This window comes from Balaenoptera musculus, chromosome 16, assembly GCF_009873245.2.
Source record: "Balaenoptera musculus isolate JJ_BM4_2016_0621 chromosome 16, mBalMus1.pri.v3, whole genome shotgun sequence".
Lineage (NCBI taxonomy): Eukaryota > Metazoa > Chordata > Mammalia > Artiodactyla > Balaenopteridae > Balaenoptera > Balaenoptera musculus.
The window spans coordinates 55,289,792-55,309,727 of NC_045800.1; the positions used below are offsets into that span (position 1 = coordinate 55,289,792).

A 19,936-nucleotide genomic window follows, 5' to 3' on the forward strand; every position below is an offset into this window, starting at 1 on the left:
CTCAGTGCCACCAGCCCTCTTCCTGCAGGAGCCCCGCTGAGCCCCGCACCACTCTCTCTCTGTCTTCCAGAAACCAAACTTCTGTGGACATTTTCTCATCTGTTCTTCCCTCCTCTCATTTTCTCTGTTTTTGTGGCTTATAACTTTTTCAGTCCATTGATATTTTAATGGATCGAAAAAAAAAAAAGAAGACAGTAACTGTGAGTTTTGAGTCCCTCATTAAAAAAAAAAAGGCAAGGATTTTGTTGCCTCTGAAATGGCACAGATTGAGGACTTTTCTCCAATTCAATGACCATTTTTTTAAATTCTAAAACATAGACAAAATTCCAACTTCCTATTGACCCACTCTCTAGGAGTCAGGAAATAAGGGCTAAAGAAGTTGAGCGGCTTCATCAGATCATTCACCAAGTCCTTACTGAGCACCTAGGAGGCTCGGCCTGCTCCAGGCACTGGGGACGTAGCCATGAACAAGGCAGACACAGCCCCACTGTCTCGGAGCTTGCCTTCCAATGACGGAAAAATACGCATCAAGTAAAATAAAAAATATACCAGAAATAATAAAGCGTGCAGAGAATTAAAACAGGGTAAGTGATAGAGTCTGGGAGGCTACTGTAGGCTGCGTGACCAGAAGTCCTCTCAAAAGGGACTGATCTGAGACCTAAATAATAAGAAGGCTGATGAGTGAGTCTCGGGGAGAAGAAATTTCCGGAGCAAGGGAACCACAGGTGCAGTGGCCCCAGCACTGGAAACAGGTTTGGCATGTTTGAGTAGAGAATTATCCACTGTGGCTGGAAGGAAAACAAACAAAATTCTATCTTCAATGAGTTTGACACGCCATCTGACATCCAAGAGGCCTGCCGTGGGCGGTGGGACGCCTGATCCCAGGACTTGAGGGTGAGTGCAGGCTGCAGATGCTGACTGAGAGGTCCTCTGCTCGGGGGTGATGTTTCTCAGTCATGGACTTGATGTTATCAATGCAACAAAGAATGTAGATCAAGAGAAATAGTCAGGGCGTCTTGGGGCGCTGAGCCATTTAAAAGTTGGGAGAAAGAGCTGGAGCCAGGAAGGAGACTGAGAGGCAGACCAAGGGGTAAGATAAAAAACCAGAAGGGGCGACGTCCATGGGGAAGCCAAGAGAGGAAAGCATTTCAAGTAAAAAGGGAGTCGTAAGCTGAGCTCAGGCTGCTGAGACATCACAAAAGATAAGGACAGAGAAGCAACAAGGGACAGCAGGACATGGTCTCAGACGTGATGGGAGATCTTGTCCAACAGCAGCCCTAGTGGCGCGATTGGCAGCCATCCAGGCAGCGTGGCGGAGGCAGGGGAGTGACCGCAGACAACCCTTTCAAGACATTTCCTGTAAAAAGGAGCAGAGACAGGAAGTGGCAGCCGGAGGGGAACGGGGGTTAAGACAGAAATGGGGAGGGAGGGTGTGTTGGTTGGCTGGTTTTAAGATGGGAAATACTAGAACAGAGAGTTAATGACTGATGCAAAAGTGGAACCAAGGTCTGTCTGACTCCAAAGCAGAAGTTGAATCTTACCCCAAGGCTGTATTTCACCTTCATCAGTCACTAGCATCTCAGAAGCACAAAAATGAAGCGTCGCACTGGCACAGCACTTCACAGTTTACACAGTGGGTTTCTATTCCTCCCCCAGGAATCCCTAATCTGACTGTGGTCACCACATCACACAAAACACAGGGCACCAACCAAGACAGCTTCCACCCGGGGGACTCTAGATCCATCATCTGCCCCCAGGAGTCTTCCAGACAGGAGTGATCTCAGGGAAAATCCAGGCAGTCAAGGCATGTCAAAGCCAGAGGGGCCTCAACCCCTAGTCCTACTCCCTTGTAGGATAAGGGGTGTACTAGCTCACCCGGCTGCCATAGACGAAGTACCATAAACAAAGCTGCCATAACAAAGTACTTGTAGATGGCCATCTTCTCCCTGTGTCTTCACATGGTCTTTCCTCTGTGTTCATACATGTCTGTGTCCAAATTTCCTCTTCTTATAAGGATACCAATCATAGGGAATTAGGGCCCGCCCTAAAGACCTCATTTTAACTTAATTTCCCTCTTTTAAAGACCTTAGCTCCAGGGGCTTCCCTGGTGGCGCAGTGGTTGAGAATCTGCCTGCCAATGCAAGAGACACGGGTTCGAGCCCTGGTCTGGGAAGATCCACATGCCGCGGAGCAACTAGGGCCCGTGAGCCACAACTACTGAGCCTGCGCGTCTGGAGCCTTTGCTCCACAACAAGAGAGGCCACGACAGTGAGAGGCCCGCGCACCGCAATGAAGAGTGGCTCCCACTTGCCGCAACTAGAGAAAGCCCTCGCACAGAAACGAAGACCCAACACAGCCATAAATAAATAAACAAAATAAAAATTAAAAAAAAAAAAAGGACCTTAGCTCCAAATATAGTTACATTCTAAGATACCAGAGGTTGGGACTTCAACATATGTATTTTAAGTGGACACAATTTAGCCCATAACAAGGACACTGAAGGGTCATGACTGGCGTACCATAGATAAATAGCATTTGACCAACCACCTCAAATTAAATGCAGTGTTCCTACTCCAACCAGCTGTGGTGACATGAAGCAGCAAGGTAAATGGCAGTGCCCACCCCCCCGACCCCAACCCGGCAACCTCCATTCTACTCTCTGCTTCTACAAGTTCGACTTCGTTAGACTCCACATTTAAGTGAGATCATGCAACATCTGGCTTTCTGTGTCTAGCTTATTTCACTTAGCGTAATGTTCCCCAAGTTCATCCGTGTCGTCACAACTGGCAGGATTTCCTTCTTTTTTAAGACTGAATAATATTCCACTGTACATACATATATACTACTTCTTTTATCTATTCTTCTGTCTATAGATACTTAAGCTGTGTTTGATGAAAAGGCACAAAGTTTCAGTTATGCAGCATGAATAAATTCTGGACATCTAATGTACAGCATGAGGACTATAAATTAACACTGTATTGTATATTTGAAATATTCTCAGGGTAAATCTTAAGTGTTCTCATCACACACACAAAAAGTAACTAGGTGAAGTGATGGATATGTTAATTAGCTTGATTGGGCAATCATTTCACAATGTACATGTATATCAAAACCTCACATTGTACACTTTAAACACATACGATTTTGATTTGTCAATTACACCTCAATAAAGATGGGAAAAAATTACTACCAATAAATAAATAAATAGACAGATAGCTAGACGGATGGCAGAGCCACTGTTCACTCAATCCTTTTCTCCTGAGATTGAGACAACACCTAAGAGCCAGAAACCTGCATCAACCTCCATCTCAAAGGAAAACAACTGGTCACTTACTGTGACAAAGGCAAGCTCTTCACAGGGATGAATCGACAAAAGAAAACGCTTTCAATTACAAATAAAGAGTACTACCTTATTCTCACCCTGGTTTTGCTAAAATGCTCAACCTTCACAGCTAAAATTGCCTGAAAACTTTCACTGTTGCTACTTTCAGAGTCATCTGGCCCATCTGTGATGACTGAGGAAAAGGCCATCTTTCTTAGGCTTAGCAGCCAAAGGCCAAGACAGCCGAAAGGCAGATAGGCAAAAACACTCGCCTTCCACCTTAGGAGTCGATTGCTTTTTTCTGGCAAGCCCAAAGCCCTCTGAGCTGTACAGCTTATTCAATCCCCCTTCTCCTGATAACCCATCAGTCACAGCACACCGCAGGAGCCCACAGAGGCCTGGCCCGTCTCACCCCAATGGAAAATGTCACGGAGACAGATGCTTTTTCTGGAAGGCATAGTTGTTTTTGTTTTTAGCCTGGCCCCAATGATACCATTGTGCCTTGTGGGATGATGTACTCCCAAACGACAGGGCCAGGCCTGTGTCATTTATTCCTCCATCGCCAGTTCCCAGCACAGGGCCTAGCAGATACTGGGTGCTCCGTAACACTGACCGAAAGAGTGAGTGAATGAACGAATCGATGACGAGAGGGTTTGTGATGATCCGTGATGGGGAAAGGGTAAACCACACCACGCTGTCTTGTTGATGCCAGCCTTGTCCAAGAGAAACTCAGATAAAGCCTACAATTTTCGAGAGAAAATGGAAAGTGGAAGGTTTTCCCACCGGTTATAACCTGATTGGGAATAAGGCAGCGATAGTTTCTCTAGTTGTGGAGGATGTCATGAGGTGGCCAAAATGAACTCCAGCCTTAAAGGAGAAAAAGCAAAAAGAGAGTGGCCTTGAATAGAAAACAGAGAAAAATGAGGGACTTCCCTGGTGGTGCGGTGGTTAGGACTCCACGCTCCCAATGCAGGGGCCCCGGGTTCAATCCCTGGTCAGGGAACTAGATCCCACATGCATGCCGCAACTAAGAGTTTGCATGCCACAACTAAGGAGCAGGTGAGCCACAATTAAGGAGCCCACATGCGGCAACTAAGGAGCCAGCAAGCCACAAGTAAGACCTGACACAACCAAATAAAAATAAATAAATAAATATTAAATAGAAAACAGAGAAAAATGAAAGGACAACTTAGCTGTACCGTGTCTTCCTCATCAGGGAAACTGGGAGGAGGCGGCACGGGGCAGGAGACTTGGAGTGGGGAAAGGAGGTCACAGGCCCTGAGGGAGAGGGAGAGAGCAGGATCCTTAGCCCATGTTCTGTGGTCGGAAGCAGAGGGAGAAGCATCCAAAATCAGTCTTATGAGTTACGAAAGCAGGGGAAAAAATGCAAATTTTATCTGGCCTCATGATCTCCTTTTTTCTAAAAAAAAAAAAAAAAAAAAACTTCTGTGTAAATCTCATTCAAATGGTGCCAGCCACAACAGAATGGTTTTTAAAAACATGTTTTTAGCTGTCTGTATCTTCTATTTTGAAGTTCCCTCTTTAACCCACACAAGGTTCTGGGATTTTTTCCCCCCATTTTCTAAAAGGAATTTCCTATGACCAGGAGAATTCGCAGAACGCGCCTACATCCTCAACACAGGCTGCCCAAAGTGAGCCCAGCCAACCTCCCTCTACCACCAGGCTTCTCATCCAGGTTCTCTCCTCTCCTCTAGCCCCCACCCCCTCCCCCTTCTGGGTGGTAAAAAACAAAAATAAAACAAACAAACAACAACAAAAAACCCCTCAGCACAGCCATTCCAAGCACATTCTCTCTCCTCCAAGTCTGCCCCTCCTTCCCAGGTACCCACAGTTAGAGGGTGGTGCCCTCTACCCATCCCTCAGCCTGGGGCTCAGACGTTTAGCTCTCTGCTCTCCCTCATCCCGACATCTAATTGATGCCAAGCCTTGTTGATTTCACCACCACCGTTTCTCTCTGTCCATCCCCTTCTATCTCTCCATAGTCACAGACTCTGTCCAGACCCTTATTTCCCACTTTGACCACTGCAAAGATCTCCTAACTGGCCTCTCTCTCCCTGAAAACTTTCATCACTTGAATCACACCCTCCCCACCAGTTATCCTCGTAAAACTTGATCCAACCATGGCCCTCTGTATCCTCACAGGTCTGCTTTGCCCACAGAAAACAGTCCACCTCCTTAGCGTAGCATCCAAGGGCTCCACAGCCTACCTTTCCAGGTTTACATCTGGCTCCACCCATCGTGTGCTTTTTTCTCTGCCCCCAGCGGACCATTCATCGTTCCACAGATCTCCTTTCCACTTCCTGTCTTTGCTCGTGCAAGACTCCTGGAGGGACCTTCGCCCTCTATGGTCCCCTGAGTGTGGTTAGGGCTGAGGGCTGCTCATAGAGTTGTCTCTCCCCTGGCACCCTGTAAGCTTTTTGAGAGCGGGGAGTTTATTACTACCACCACCACCCTCCCCCAAACAACCTGCACTTAGGTTCTCAGGGGGAAAAAAAAAGTATTAAATTAGATGAATGTTATCGCTGCATTGCTGCATGCAAGACTCACATTATGTTAGAATCTTGGTGTTGAAAGACACATAAAAATTATCTAAACCAATTTCTAGCCCGATGCATAAATCCCTTTGGCAAAGCTGTTGCAGTTATCTATTGCTAAGTAACAACAAGCTATCAGCAAATTTAGTGGCTTAAAACACAACCGTTATATGTGCTTGTGATTCTGTGGACTATTAATTCAGGCGGGGCTTGACTGGGTGGCCCTTCAGCCCCACATTGTGTCAGCCAAGGTCAATCACTTGGTTGAGGTCATTGACTGGAAGAACCACGAAGGCGTCACTCACGTGCCTGGTGCCTCGGTGTTCCTCCACGTAGCCTCTGTTTGGCTCTAGCCTGGGTGTCCTTGCAACCTGGGAGTCTAGGGCAAGGAGGGCTTCTCATGAGGCAGCTTCCAAAAGTGAGCATTGCCAGAGGGGCAAAGGTAGAAGCTACAAATCTCTTACAGCCCGTCCTCAGAAGTTACACAGAGACACTTCCATTGCATCTTACAGACCAAAGCTCGCCACAAGGCCGGCGGAGACTCAGAGTACGGGAAGCAGACCCCACTTCTCAAAGGGAGGTGAGGCCAAAAACTTACCGAGAGGCATATTTAATCCACCACAGAAACCTTTTCAGATACTTTCAGCCTACGCGTAACCATTTCCTGTGATGAAGAGCTCGTCACAATGCAAGGGTAGTTCATTTACGGACAGCTCTGACAGAAAATATCCCAGCTCATAAACATGGACTGTCCAATGCCAGAGTCTGATCTGATGTTCCTTAATGAGCCCCTCCAGGGCCTCAAAGATGCTACCTGCATTTCTGAGCCTCCTCAAAATGCAGACATATCCATCAGGGTTACTATGTATATTAAACACATATTAAACACATCCACACTTAGAAAATTAATTTTTAAAACACAAACAAACACATAATAACGATAACCTTCTTTGGAAATAAGACCAAAGCCTGCATTTGGGTCCCTCAGTGAACCTGATGCCTGGCCACATAGTTTTATGATCCTTCCATGAACCCCGACACAGAGCCAGCCCACAATTTATATCCGTCCATCACTGAGGTCCTCAAGGAGAACATCAACCAGAAAATCTCCACTGGGAACTGAGCCCCAAGACCCCAGCTCCACTGAGCTACCCTCCCAGCATCTGGGACTCAGCTCACCTCTAGGGAGGAGGGAGTCCAGAGATTGGAACAGGTGACTTTCGCTGTTGGAGACATATAAAAAGTATTGTTTTTCTTCCCCAGCAGATTTAAATAATCATATGCAAAATCCAACAATACAAACTAAATACCTCTCCACTGTGGATTAGATTTGAGTTACTATTATGGAATCATATTGTTAATTGCAATCAGTGTGATAATGATTATTGTGGCTATGACAGGAAATGTCCTTTTTCATGGAAGATCTTCACTGAAGGATTAGGGTTTGATCAGGAGGCAGCAAACTGAGGCTCCCAGGCCAAACCTGGCTGACATGCATTATTAAAAGTCTCACTGGACCACAGCCACACCCTTTTGTTTACATACTGTCTGTGGCTGTTTTTGTGCTACGATGGTCTGGGTGAGTAGTTGTGACAGAGGCAGACTCAAAACGCCCAAAATATTGATTATCTGGTCCTTTACAGAAAATAGTTTGCTAACCCTTGGGTTAGAGTTACTATATCTGCCACTTTCTCTCAAATTGTTCAGCAAGATGACAGCAACCAAAAAGTGCATACATGTATCTGTATGTGTGTGTGTGCGCCTGCGCGCATGGAGAGAGAAGGAAGGAGAATGAAAATGTGGCAAAATATTAATAATTGGTACATTTAAGTGGATAATATGTGAGTATTCATTTTATTATTCTTTCCATTTTTCTTCAAGTTTGAATTTTTTTTTAAATAAAGTGTTTTAGAGTAAGTATTGCTTCACTTAAAAACTCAAAAGATGGGGCTTCCCTGGTGGCGCAGTGGTTGAGAATCTGCCTGCCGGTGCAGGGGACACGGGTTCGAGCCCTGGTCTGGGAGGATCCCACATGCCGCGGAGCAACTGGGCCCGTGAGCCACAATTACTGAGCCTGCACGTCTGGGGCCTGTGCTCTGCAACAAGAGAGGCCACGATAGTGGGAGGCCCGCGCACCGCGATGAAGAGTGGCCCCCACTTGCTGTAACTAGAGAAAGCCCTCACAGAAACGAAGACCCAACACAGCCATAAATAAATAAATAAATAAATTTAAAAAAAAAAAAAAAAAAAAAACTCAAAAGATGGGAATTCCCTGATGGTCCAGTGGTTAGGACTCCGTGCTCTTACTGCTGAGGGCCTGGGTTCAATCCCTGGTCGGGGAACTAAAATCCCACAAGCCGTATAGTGCAGCCAAAAAAAAAAAAAAAAAAAACAAACACTCAGGCTTCCCTCGTGGCGCAGTGGTTGAGAATCTGCCTGCCGATGCAGGGGACACGGGTTCGAGCCCTGGTCTGGGAGGATCCCACATGCCGCGGAGCAACTAGGCCCGTGAGCCACAATTACTGAGCCTGTGCGTCTGGAGCCTGTGCTCCGCAACAAGAGAGGCTGCGATAGTGAGAGGCCCGCGCACCGCGATGAAGAGTGGCCCCCGCTTGCCGCAACTAGAGAAAGCCCTCGCACAGAAACGAAGACCCAACACAGCCATAAATAAATAAATAAACAAATACTTAAAAAAAAAAAAGACACTCAAAAGAATCTCCTAGAAAAAAATGCAACTCATAGGAAACTTAACTAAGGAGACCAGTAACAATATAAATACATAACTAGCAATTGCAATAAGTTTAAAAATAATGAGCATAATCACAATAGCAATAAAAATATTAAACCTAAAGTTTAATCAGAAAAGAAATGTAGAGCACCTAAATAAAAGAATAAATTTTGGGCTTCCCTGGTGGCGCAGTGGTTGGGGGTCTGCCTGCCAATGCAGGGGACACGGGTTCAAGCCCTGGTCTGGGAAGATCCCACATGCCACGGAGCAACTGGGCCCGTGAGCCACAACTACTGAGCCTGCGCGTCTGGAGCCTGTGCTCTGCAACAAGAGAGGCCGCGATGGTGAGAGGCCCGCGCACTGCGATGAAGAGTGGTCCCCACTTGCCGCAACTGGAGAAAGCCCTCGCACAGAAACGAAGACCCAACACAGCCATAAATAAATAAATAAATAAAAGAACGTGAATTTCTAAAAAAAAAGAATAAATTTTACCAAAGTCCAAAAAATAGAAGCCCACAGGTACATATGTCACTGAGAATGTTTGGGATTGGGTGGCCAGTGCATTTACAGGTGTTTTAAAAAAAAACCTATATCAAAGACAAAAAAGAAGCTTTGAATAAAAGGAAGAAAACACCATATTCCTGAACAAGAAGATTTAATTGTTCATATTATAAAAATGTTCATCCTCCACAAATACAGCAATAGCATTGATGCAATTCCAATAAAAACCACCACGTTTTTTTTTGATGTTGTGGGGAGGAGGATAGTGAGAAAATATTTCAGAAGTATCTCTAATAGGAAAAAATGGATGAGATTAGCCAAGGACATTTTAGAAATGAAGAATAACGATAGACTCTGACTTTAATAGATGGTAAAATGTATGTTAAAGCTGCATGTAATTAAACAATTAAATCTGGCTCAGGAATAATCAGTCAAAGAAGAAAAATCCAAGAAAAGATCCAAAAGTAAGTAAGAAGTAAGAATCGAGGCAGCAAATCCAGTGAGAGGAGAGAGGATGGTTTACATAGTAAATGATGTTAGGATAACGGGCTAGCCATTTGGAAGAAAATAAAGTGAGAGCCATACATCATACCACACTCCAGAGTGAAGGAAAATTAAGTGCAAAGAAATGAAATAAGGAAAGATACATAAAACAATGTAGATTAGTATTTTTATAAGCTTGTGATGGCACAGATCTTTCTATGCATAAAACAAATAATAAAGAAAATGATATAGTTGGCTAATAAAAATTTTAACCTTCTGTACATCCCAAACCACTGTAACCAAAATTAAGAAAATAGCAACAACAACACTGAGAAAAAATATTTGCAATAGAAATGATATTAAGGGGTCAATGTCCCCATTATCTAATCATTATGGGGGGAAAAGTTTTTAAAACTTCAAAAATGAGCAAATTCCATTAATATACAATTCACAAAATAATACAATTGTTGAGCTTCAGCATGATTATCATTTTTTTCTTTTTGTTTATAGTATTTTCTGAGCTTTCTATCCCCCCAAAATGTATTATTCCTGTAGAAAAAAAAAAATCTCAAAATAGGAACGAGGAAAAAAATTTTTTCCTTTTCAGGAAACCTAAGCTTCTTGCCAGAGGACAGTAAAGCTCCTTCAACAGCTCCAAATTCTCTCAGAATGAGTAGATATGCAAGGTTACAAACAACCTCCTATCCTGGGCAAAAAGTATACATTTTTCATCTCCTCGAATCCTCCAAAAATCTCAGATAGGGTGTTGTTACTACCCTAATATTACAGACAAGAAAGTGAAGACTCAGAGAAGTTCAGCAAGCTTCCTAAGGTCACACAGCAGTAAGCAATAGAGTTGGAACTGGATCCCAGGCTGGTCTGACCACAAACTCAGCTCTTTTCAGGCCTCGTTTCAGGACCCTTGGGTTGGGATGCAGCGGGCTGAGTTCTGATCCTGGCTCTGTCCCCAACCACCAGTACACACAGCCTTGGCAAGTCTCTTCCCCTGTCTGACCCTGATTTCCTCATCTGTTCAAGGGGAAGTGGCTTGGCCCAAATGGTGTGTCAAGTTCCTTCCTGCTCAGACATGCCAGATTTTTGTTCTCATAAAGCACTCATTAGCCCAAGGACTGGTCCAAACCAGAGATCAACCCCAGGGGCCTGGGGGCTGGAGCAGGTGGCCTCACACAGATGCCCAGGCACTGGCCCACCTTGAATTCCTCATGGATGCGCTCCTCCAGGACTTTGGCAGCCTTGCGGTCCTCCATCTCCACTTTCCACTTCTCCACCAGGATCCGGGCTTTCTCATTGGCCAGAGCATCCCGGAACTTCTTGGTGATCTCTGCCTCCTTCTGTCTCCTTCCAAGAGAACACCAGCAGGTATCAGGAGGTATGGGAAACTGAAGGACCACATGCCAACAGAACTTCAAATAAAAACCATGCGCAATGATTCTTGGTCTATCAGAACGGCAAATATCTGAGGTTCACAAAACTCAATGTTAGCAAAGGTGGGGAGTATAAATCACCAGAATTGCTCTGGAAGCCAGAAAATAGAACCTCAGAAACCCCATTTCTCACTCAAGTTTACAAAGGTGTAGGGAAAAGCTCATCAGAGGGTTTTTATAACATAAAAAGTGGCAAACAACCCAAATGTCCCTCAACAAGACCAATAAATTGGGTTTCTCACATAATGGGATACTATACAGTAATCTTAAATAACACTGTGGATCTATATTAATCAATTTATGAAGGTGTGAATAAAGCAGTTTACAAAGCATGTATTGCCCAAATGCTCACCATGGTTATCTTAGGTGGTGAGTATTGAGTTGTTATTTAATTGATTCTTTACAGTTTTCAATGTTGTTTACATGTTACAATTTTATGATTAAAACACTGTCATTAAAAATTGGGGGAAAAATGTTGGAGTCGACTTCATACAGATTTCCAAGTCTGGCAAAAAATATGTTAAATGTGGTTTATGAAAGAAGTCTGACACCCCCCAGTATCAGTAGGGGCTCAACTGTCCATCTTGCGTGAGAAATGGAGGTAACACAACGAGGAACAAGCAGATTTTAAAAGTGAATTCAAATGGCTCTGCTGTCCTCGGGACAACTCAGTGAGGAAAGAGGCAGAAGGATATCATATGCATTATCTCAGTAAATCCAACTACATCCATACAGAAAAGGTGTTGTGATGCCCAAACCACAGATATGAAAACTGAGGCCCTGGATCAGCTCACCACGAATTAGTGGAGCCAGGATTTGAACCCACAAGGTCTGCCTGATGTAAGACTAGTGCTTTGGTCCCCTAATCTTAGCAGAGCTCCACACAGCCAGCCAGCTGCCTGGTGCCTCCTCCCTCCCACCCGTAACCTATTGTCCTTGATTTGAACCCACCCCAAGCCTCCGTGTTCAGGACCCGCCCCAGTACCCATTGGCACCTCTCACCAGAGCTCCTCCGCCTCCCTCTGTGCCTGCAGCCGCGCCCTCTCTGCAATCAGCTCCTCAGAAATCTCCTCGTAGGGCTTGTCTCCAGGGCCTTCTCCCATGACCCAGACCCAGACTTCGCCATCTGCCCCCAGGAGCCACTGGATGTGCTTGTCACTCGCTGCCTCACAACACAGGAAGAACAAGGAAGGAAGGAAAATCAGGTCTGAGTTGTACTGAGTCAGGAATGACCTGGGCTGGCCAGGGGTGCACAACCATCACGCCACCCTACAAAACGTGGTCATCTGCAAAGAGGATGCCAGAGAGACATTGACCTGAGTGCAGGTCCATGGCCATCTCCCTCTCCCACTCCCTCTAGGGAGCAATATGTCAGCCAAGTCAGCCTGCTGAGCAGGTGTTCAAAGCTGGAACTGGTATCCGAAGCCCAGAGACCCTGAAATCTTCAGCACAGAAGACATCAGGTGACAGCACTCGCTGAAGGAAGACTTGTGTCACTCCCAAGCCAAGGCAGTTAGGAGCCCGGAGTCTTCTCTCCTCTCTCTCTCCCTCTCCCTCCTTCCCTCTATCTATCTCTGTCTCTATCTCTATCTCTATCTCTCCTGTCCATTGGCTGAAAATAAGGAATTGGAGATGGTGGCATTGCAAGATGAAGCAGCTGACCCCTGAGTCTCCCTGACCCACATCAGCCTGTAACCTGAGCAAGAAATAAACCTGTGTTAGATGAAGTCACTGAGATTTTTCAGTTTGCCTGTTCTAACAGATTCCATTGATAACCATGACTAAAATGGAAATCTAAAGTGGGGTACTGGCTGAAACAGGAATATCAACCAAGTGTCACTGCCTTACCAGTGATGTTTAGCAGGCTGAATGGCTGGAGATCCACGTGATGCAGGAGCAAAGCATCTGGTAAAGTTATCGGACACTATCACTTAAAAGGCAGACCCTCCTGCCTTCTGAACCCGTCCCCCCTAAGGGAAGATATTGGAAAATAGAACTTTGGTAGTGGGTTGTTTGCTAGGAGCTGTGTTTGGCAAGATGTTAAGTTCAAGGAAGAACTGAGCACTTTGCAAGTAGAAATGAAAGGGAATAAAGAGAATATAGAAATCTGGGACTTTGTAGGTTTGGAAAAGCCATCTCTTTCTAGGGCCCAAACTGCAAGAGATGGGATTTTTAAAGGTTTTGCATGACTGGCCCAGTAAAACTTCTAAGGTGAGGAAAGGGCCCTAGGACACAGATCTCGGTGATGGTCATGAGAATGTGCTCCACGGACATCCCACAACAGGGAGCGTAACTGACTGTGCACTCCAGCTCCTATGCCATTGTGTTTGCCCAAGGCCACGCTTCCAGAGGAGGCGCCCAGCCTTTGACTGAGCACGGCGGGCTGGTTCCTGGGAGACATGGGACTCCTCTGATGGGCAACTTCCCGGAGGCCTTGACAAACCTTCCCTGGACTGCGTGGCTGCCTGGAACACCTCCACCCCACCTGCCCTTCCCCTCTCCTTCACTCAAGGTCACGCCGGCACTGCAGTGTGATGGCTCTCCCAGCCTCCTCCAGCTCCCTGCCCTTCTTCTCTCACAGGCGTTTCCTGAACAAAACCCTTGTGTGATTTTCTCCCAACCTTGTGTCTGCTCCTCAGGGCAGCCTCTGCTCCTCACGAGCACACTTAGAGTGCAAGCTCTCACACTTAGTTTTCAAAGAGCCTAACGTAGATGACCTTCAGTCGAAAGGTAGAGGCATCAGGGTAAAGAGGCAAAGAAAAACAGGCAATCTGCGAAATATGTCCAGAGAAGAATCTTAGATGTTGCTCCTGGCACATGGAAGCAAACAGATCAGAAGCCTCCTAACTCTCTGAGTCTGGACTAAAAAAGCCTCTGATTGTTCAAGACTTAAACAACCGTTGGGCACCCAACCTCGATGACCAGGGGGCAGGTTTCAAAGGCTATACTGGTCCAAGGAGCGTGTGACCCTCAACACTCACTCTGGATGTGGCCAAGGGGAATCATGAACAAGAGGAGCCTCCAGGGCACAGACAGCACCCATTCAAGGCCATCCCTTCAGCGCCAGGGCAGGGGGACCTCGCAGAGCCTGACCTGGAGGATTTCAGGATGCCATAGACTAGTGATTGAGTGGGGCTCACACTCCCCCCTTTTCTGTAGCGGATATTCTGACCCTGCTCCCCCACTGTATATCGTGTCTTAAAGGTGGGCCGTGTTAGGATGACATGTCTTTTTAGCCATATCAGGACCTTAGAGTGCCTAACGCAGAACATGTGTAGACTGCAAACTTTGGGTTGATGCAGTGACCGGGTGAGACGTGCGGGCATCCCCTTAAGGAGGTGGTGAGTGTATTTATGCAGAGAAGAACAACACAAGTGAGTAACCAGAAGGACAGTTTGTGACAGTGACCACGCTATGTCCAGCACCCCAGCTCCACTCCCTGAGCCCACCGGATGACCACTTTTCTCAGGTTCCCTTCAATTCCATGGGGCCACATGACTGAATTCTAGTCTGTGGAACGTCAGGGGAAGTGATTTGTGCCACTTTCAGGCTGAGGCTGGTTGCAATCTGAGTGCCTTTTCCACATTCTCTCCCCCATCCCTTCAGTGGGAGATAAACGACTCCAAGATGGTGGAGAAAAAAGCAACCTGATCAATGAGTCAGTGTTCGAAAGCAAGCCAGGCAGACAGCTACCTAATCCACATCAAACCGCGACTTAATCAGAAGTAAATCTTCATTATGTTAACCCACTGAAATTCCAGCGTTTACCTATTGCAGAAGGCAGCATTAATTCCCCCGGCATTGGTAAATTTTTAGTATGTTAAAGCAATATAGAATAGAGGAATATAAGTTTAATTGTGACTGATAGAACCAGGGAAGCAACCACTACTAGAATCGTAGAACTTCCAAATTAATAGTGGGCAAAAGTAAATATAAGAGGCTTACCAATCCTGCAAAAATACTTAAAGGGGAAAGAGAAAACAACAGAAAATGTGCAGTTATTATAGCAGGCACTGCCAGTTACCTCCTCATCGCCCATTCCAGCCACCTTCCTGCCTTACTAAAAACCCCAGTTTCTTCTGGGGAGTAATAGAGATCCCTTGGTTTCAGAAGAGGCAGGTTTCTACCCCAGCCTCAAAGGACAAATAAAATTAGTCTAAACCCATCATGTAAATTTATTCTCATTGGCAAGTAATCGATCTAGGATTGACCAGACATCCCCGTTCTTGACAAAGGAGATGCAGGCGGAAGTCCCAATGACGGGGACTCATTCTCTGAACAAAAGGTGAAGACTTCTTAAGGTTGCAGACGAATACTGTTTGATTCCACTCATACAGGGTACCCAGAATAGTCAAATTCATTGAGTCAGAAAGTACATTGGTAGATGCCAGGGGCCGGGGGAGGGGGGGGGGTAGGAGGAGTGGGGAGTTAGTGTTTAATGGGGACAGAGTTTCAGTTTAGGAAGGTGAAAAATTCAGGAGATGGATGATGATGAGAGTTGCATAACAATGTGAATGTACTTAGTGCCACTGAACTGTACAGTTAAATATGGTTAAAATAGTATGTTTTATATTTTGTGACTTTTACCACAATAAAAAAACATTAGGGCTTCCCTGGTGGCGCAGTGGTTGAGAATCTGCCTGCTAATGCAGGGGACACGGGTTCGAGCCCTGGTCTGGGAAGATCCCACATGCCGCGGAGCAACTGGGCCCGTGAGCCACAACTACTGAGCCTGCGCGTCTGGAGCCTGTGCTCCGCAACAAGAGAGGCCACGACAGTGAGAGGCCCACGCACCGCGATGAAGAGTGGCCCCCACTTGCCACAACTAGAGAAAGCCCTCACACAGAAAACGAAGACCCAACACAGCCAAAAATAAAAATTAATTAATTAATTAATTAATTTTTTAAAAAAAAAGGTGAAGACTTCTTAGGAGAAGCCCGTTCACTCTTTACTCGTTTACCTCACCTCCTTCTTCCTGCCTGGAATGAAGATGTGATGCCAGGAGCTGCTGGAGGACTTTTGCAGCCATGAGGAAGAAAGCCACATGCTAAGGATGAGTAAGTGGAAGGACTGAAGGAGATGGGGCCTTGATGATCTTGCTGAGCAGCTAAACTAATCTATCCATTGCAGTACACCTCCAGAATTCTTATCATTTGAGAAAAATAAGGAACTCCAAGGAATAAAGTTCTGTAATTATTAAATGAAATGTGGTAATATAAATAAATATGAAAGATTTATTTAATTAGGCAACTATTAATCGTGCATTCTGTTACTTACGGCCAAGCACATCCCTAACTGATACAGATAACAAATGAAAAATAACACAGAAGCCCTAAACCCTAAGTATATTCATTAACACAAAAATGGGAACAGAATTAATTTCCCTATTAAAGATCTGAGACTGTCAGATGTAAATAAAAAGTAAAAGACAAACACTGCTTTGGGAAAGACCCTAGGTGTTCTCCTTACTGGCTGCAAATAATAATAAATCCTTCCTTGGGGGTGGTGGGATGAATTGGGAGATTGGGATTGACATATATACACTAATAAGTATAAAACAAATAACTGATAAGAACCTGCTGTATAAAAAAAAATAAAATAAAATAAAATTCAAAAAAAAAAAGAAAGGAAAGAAAGAAAAAAACCCACTATTTAATGTCATTAATTAAGTCATCACTTTCTGACCCTACTTCTAACAAGGCATATTTCATTATAGCTTCAGTGTCAATTTTCTCTTCTTTTACTAAATTAAAATTCCACTGGACTGGTCACTAAATTAAATTTCTACTGGTGAATATTCTAACCCTGTAATTCTGGGCATAAGGGTGTTTTACATGAGAGCTGTCCTTAGAAAATGCTGCCAGTTATGTTTTTGAATTTAGGTTAGATAAAGTATTCCCAAGTTCTCCCCATCATGGAAAAACAATAATAATAATAATAATAAATCCTTCCTTCTCCTGACAGGGAAAAAAAAGTAAAATCCAATTCTGTACTATTTAAATAAAACACACATGTAAAAAAGAAAAAGTTTAAAAATAAAGAGCTGGTTAACAATAGACCATACAAAGGCAAGCAAAAAGAAAGCAGAAGTGGCAATGTCAGACAAAGTAAGTTCAAGGACAAATGTGTTAGACAAGACAAAAAAGAATATTATGTAATTATAAAAGATGCAACCCACAAAGAAGATATAACAGTCATAAAACTTTATGCAACAAACAACATAGCAGACAACTGCATAAAACTAAAACTCCTAACAACACAATGAGAATTTGAAAATGTATATATACTCATGGTGGAGAGTTTCACTATGTTTATTTAAGAAGCTGGTAGACCAAATAGATTTTAAAAATTAATAATATAGAGGATTTGAATAATATAGTCAACAAATTTTACTTAATAACTACAGAACTTTACTCCTTAAACATTGACAATATACTTTTCTTCTTCTGATCTTGCAATTATGAGAAAATTTTATAGACCACATCCTCAAATAATAATACAAAACCTAGAAATCAATGGGGTAAAATAACCATCAAGAAAATATCTCTTAGAGAACCCATGGATCTTAGGGGAAATCAAAACTGAAATTACACATTATCTAGGGGGAAAATTGTAGCAAAAAATATGGGCACAGATAACAGTAAGCTCAAAAGAAAAATTATAAGCTTAAAGGCTTTTCTTTTTGATGTCCCCGTGAAGATAAAATTCTCTTCTCCAAACACAATATAGATGCCTCCATTGACTCTATTCCAAACAGAAGTGTGAAACAGTGAGCAGGGTGGGTGCTCCCATGTGGGTCCTGAAGCAAATAGTGGTCACCAGGAATGAGACTCCTACAGGGTAGAGGGGAATCAAAGTTCTCCAGGTGAGACTGGGACCTGAGTAGGATTGAGGTCAGATGCTGGTAATGTGCTTGGCAAGTTCATGAAACAGCAAGGAGACCACTGTGGCTGCAGCAGAGGGAGCAAGAAGGGAAACTGGAAATGCAGTTGGAGAAGCAGCAGCTTTAATGCATTCAGTGTGGGAAACAGCGGACAAGAAAACCTGTAGGCCAGTGAGCATTTGTAATAGTCCAGGGGACAGACAATCATTTCTTGGACTAAGATGGTCCTGGTGGAGGAGGTATAAAGTGGTTAAGATTTAGGATATATTCTGAAGGAAAAAGCAATATTTGCTTAAATTTTGGATATGAGTTGTGAAAGAAAAAGAGCAAGAAAACTCTAACTTTTCAGCTTAAGCAATGGAATGGATGGTCATATTACTGAAAAGAGTAACATGAAAGAAACTGCTTGGATAAATCAACATTTGTTTGGGCCAAATTAAGTTTGAGACATCTATTAGACATCCAATAGGCAGTTGAATAAAACAGAGTTCAGAGGAGAGGCTGGAACTAAAATATAATTTTTTGGAGGCATCAGTGCATAGATATTTAAAGCCACAAAACAGGACGAGAGCAGGTAGAGAGTGAGTATAGACAGAAAACAGGAGAGGTCGAAGGACTGAAGCCCAGCACACTCCAACACCTAGATAGGAGGAGGACTCCCAAGGAGATGAGGACAAAGAAGGCTGCGAGGCAGGAGAACAACCAAAAGAGAACAGTATCCCAGAAGCCAAGTGGAGAAAGAATTTCAGGAATTAAAGGGAGGTCAACTGTGTCAAAGGCTACTGATGGGTCATTGGGATGAAGACTTGAGAATTGACCATTGGATTCAACAACATGGAAGTCACCAATGACCTTGACAAAGGTGGTTTTATGAGTCTGTGAAAAGGAACATTTGGACGCTTGGAAACTTTTAGAGGAAAATATAAATGCATATCATTATTACTTTGGGGAAGGGAAGAATTTCTTCTATGAGACATAAAAAGAATAAACTATGAGAGACAATGTTGATATATTTAAATACAGATTAAAGCTTAAAATTTCTACACATAAAAAATACCATAAAGACAATTAAAAATCAAGTCACCAACTGAGAGAAGATACTTGAATACACATAACTGTCAAACGACTGCACCAATTAATAAAAGCAATAGTAACAGCTAACATCTACAGAAGGCTTATCTGCTAATCATGGTTCAACATATTTTACATGTATTAACTTATTAATGTCTAGAACAGTCTTTCTCTACTAGGATCCTGTGAGAGAAATAAGCCCTATAAAACATAATTTGAATGGCCATTTTTTTTCTCAGTTCTCCCAAGAATGGTATATAGTACTAGTCTAGATGCATTGTAGAAAAGCTAACTCATTGCATACAATGTATCCTTTAAAGCATCTGTTATCAAATAATTTGCTCTCAAGACCCCTTTATAGTCTTTAAAAATATTGAGTATCTCAAAGAATTTTTGTTTATGTGGGTTATATCTATCAATATTTACCATATTCAAAATTAAAACTGAGAAAATTTTTAATATATATTTATTAAAAATAATAGCAACTTGGGACTTCCCTGGCGGTCCAGTGGTTACAACTCTGCACTTCCACTGAAGGAGACGTGGGTTCAATCCCTGGTCGAGGAACTAAGATCTCACATGCCACAGGGCGTGGCCTAAAAAAAAAGTTACTTCAAAATAAAAAGTTTAAAGATTTTTTTTTTTTTTTAAAGAAATGCAGAGAAACTTTTTTTTTTTTTTTTTTTTATAGCTACTTTATTTATTTATTTATTTATTTTTGGCTGTGTTGGGTCTTCGGTTCGTGCGAGGGCTTTCTCCAGTTACGGCAAGTGGGGGCCACTCTTCATCGCGGTGCGGGGACCGCTCTTCATCGCAGTGCGCGGGCCTTTCACTATCGCGGCCTCTCTTGTTGCGGAGCACAGGCTCCAGACGCGCAGGCTCAGTAGTTGTGGCTCACGGGCCCAGCTGCTCCGTGGCATGTGGGATCTTCCCAGACCAGGGCTCGAA

The 19,936-nt window shown here is 43.9% G+C and overlaps 1 protein-coding gene and 1 non-coding gene across 2 annotated transcripts in view; one reads left to right on the forward strand and one right to left on the reverse strand.

The window, feature by feature from the left end:
* SH2D4B (SH2 domain containing 4B) overlaps window positions 1-19,936 on the reverse strand; it is an 81,546-nt gene that overhangs the window by 45,944 nt on the left and 15,666 nt on the right. Inside the window, 2 exon segments of the mRNA XM_036827720.1 lie at window positions 10,801-10,948; window positions 12,037-12,196. Coding sequence (XP_036683615.1) covers window positions 10,801-10,948; window positions 12,037-12,196 — 308 coding nt within the window.
* TRNAK-CUU lies at window positions 8,147-8,219 on the forward strand. Its single transcript has one exon. It is a non-coding gene; the product is annotated as a tRNA-Lys (tRNA).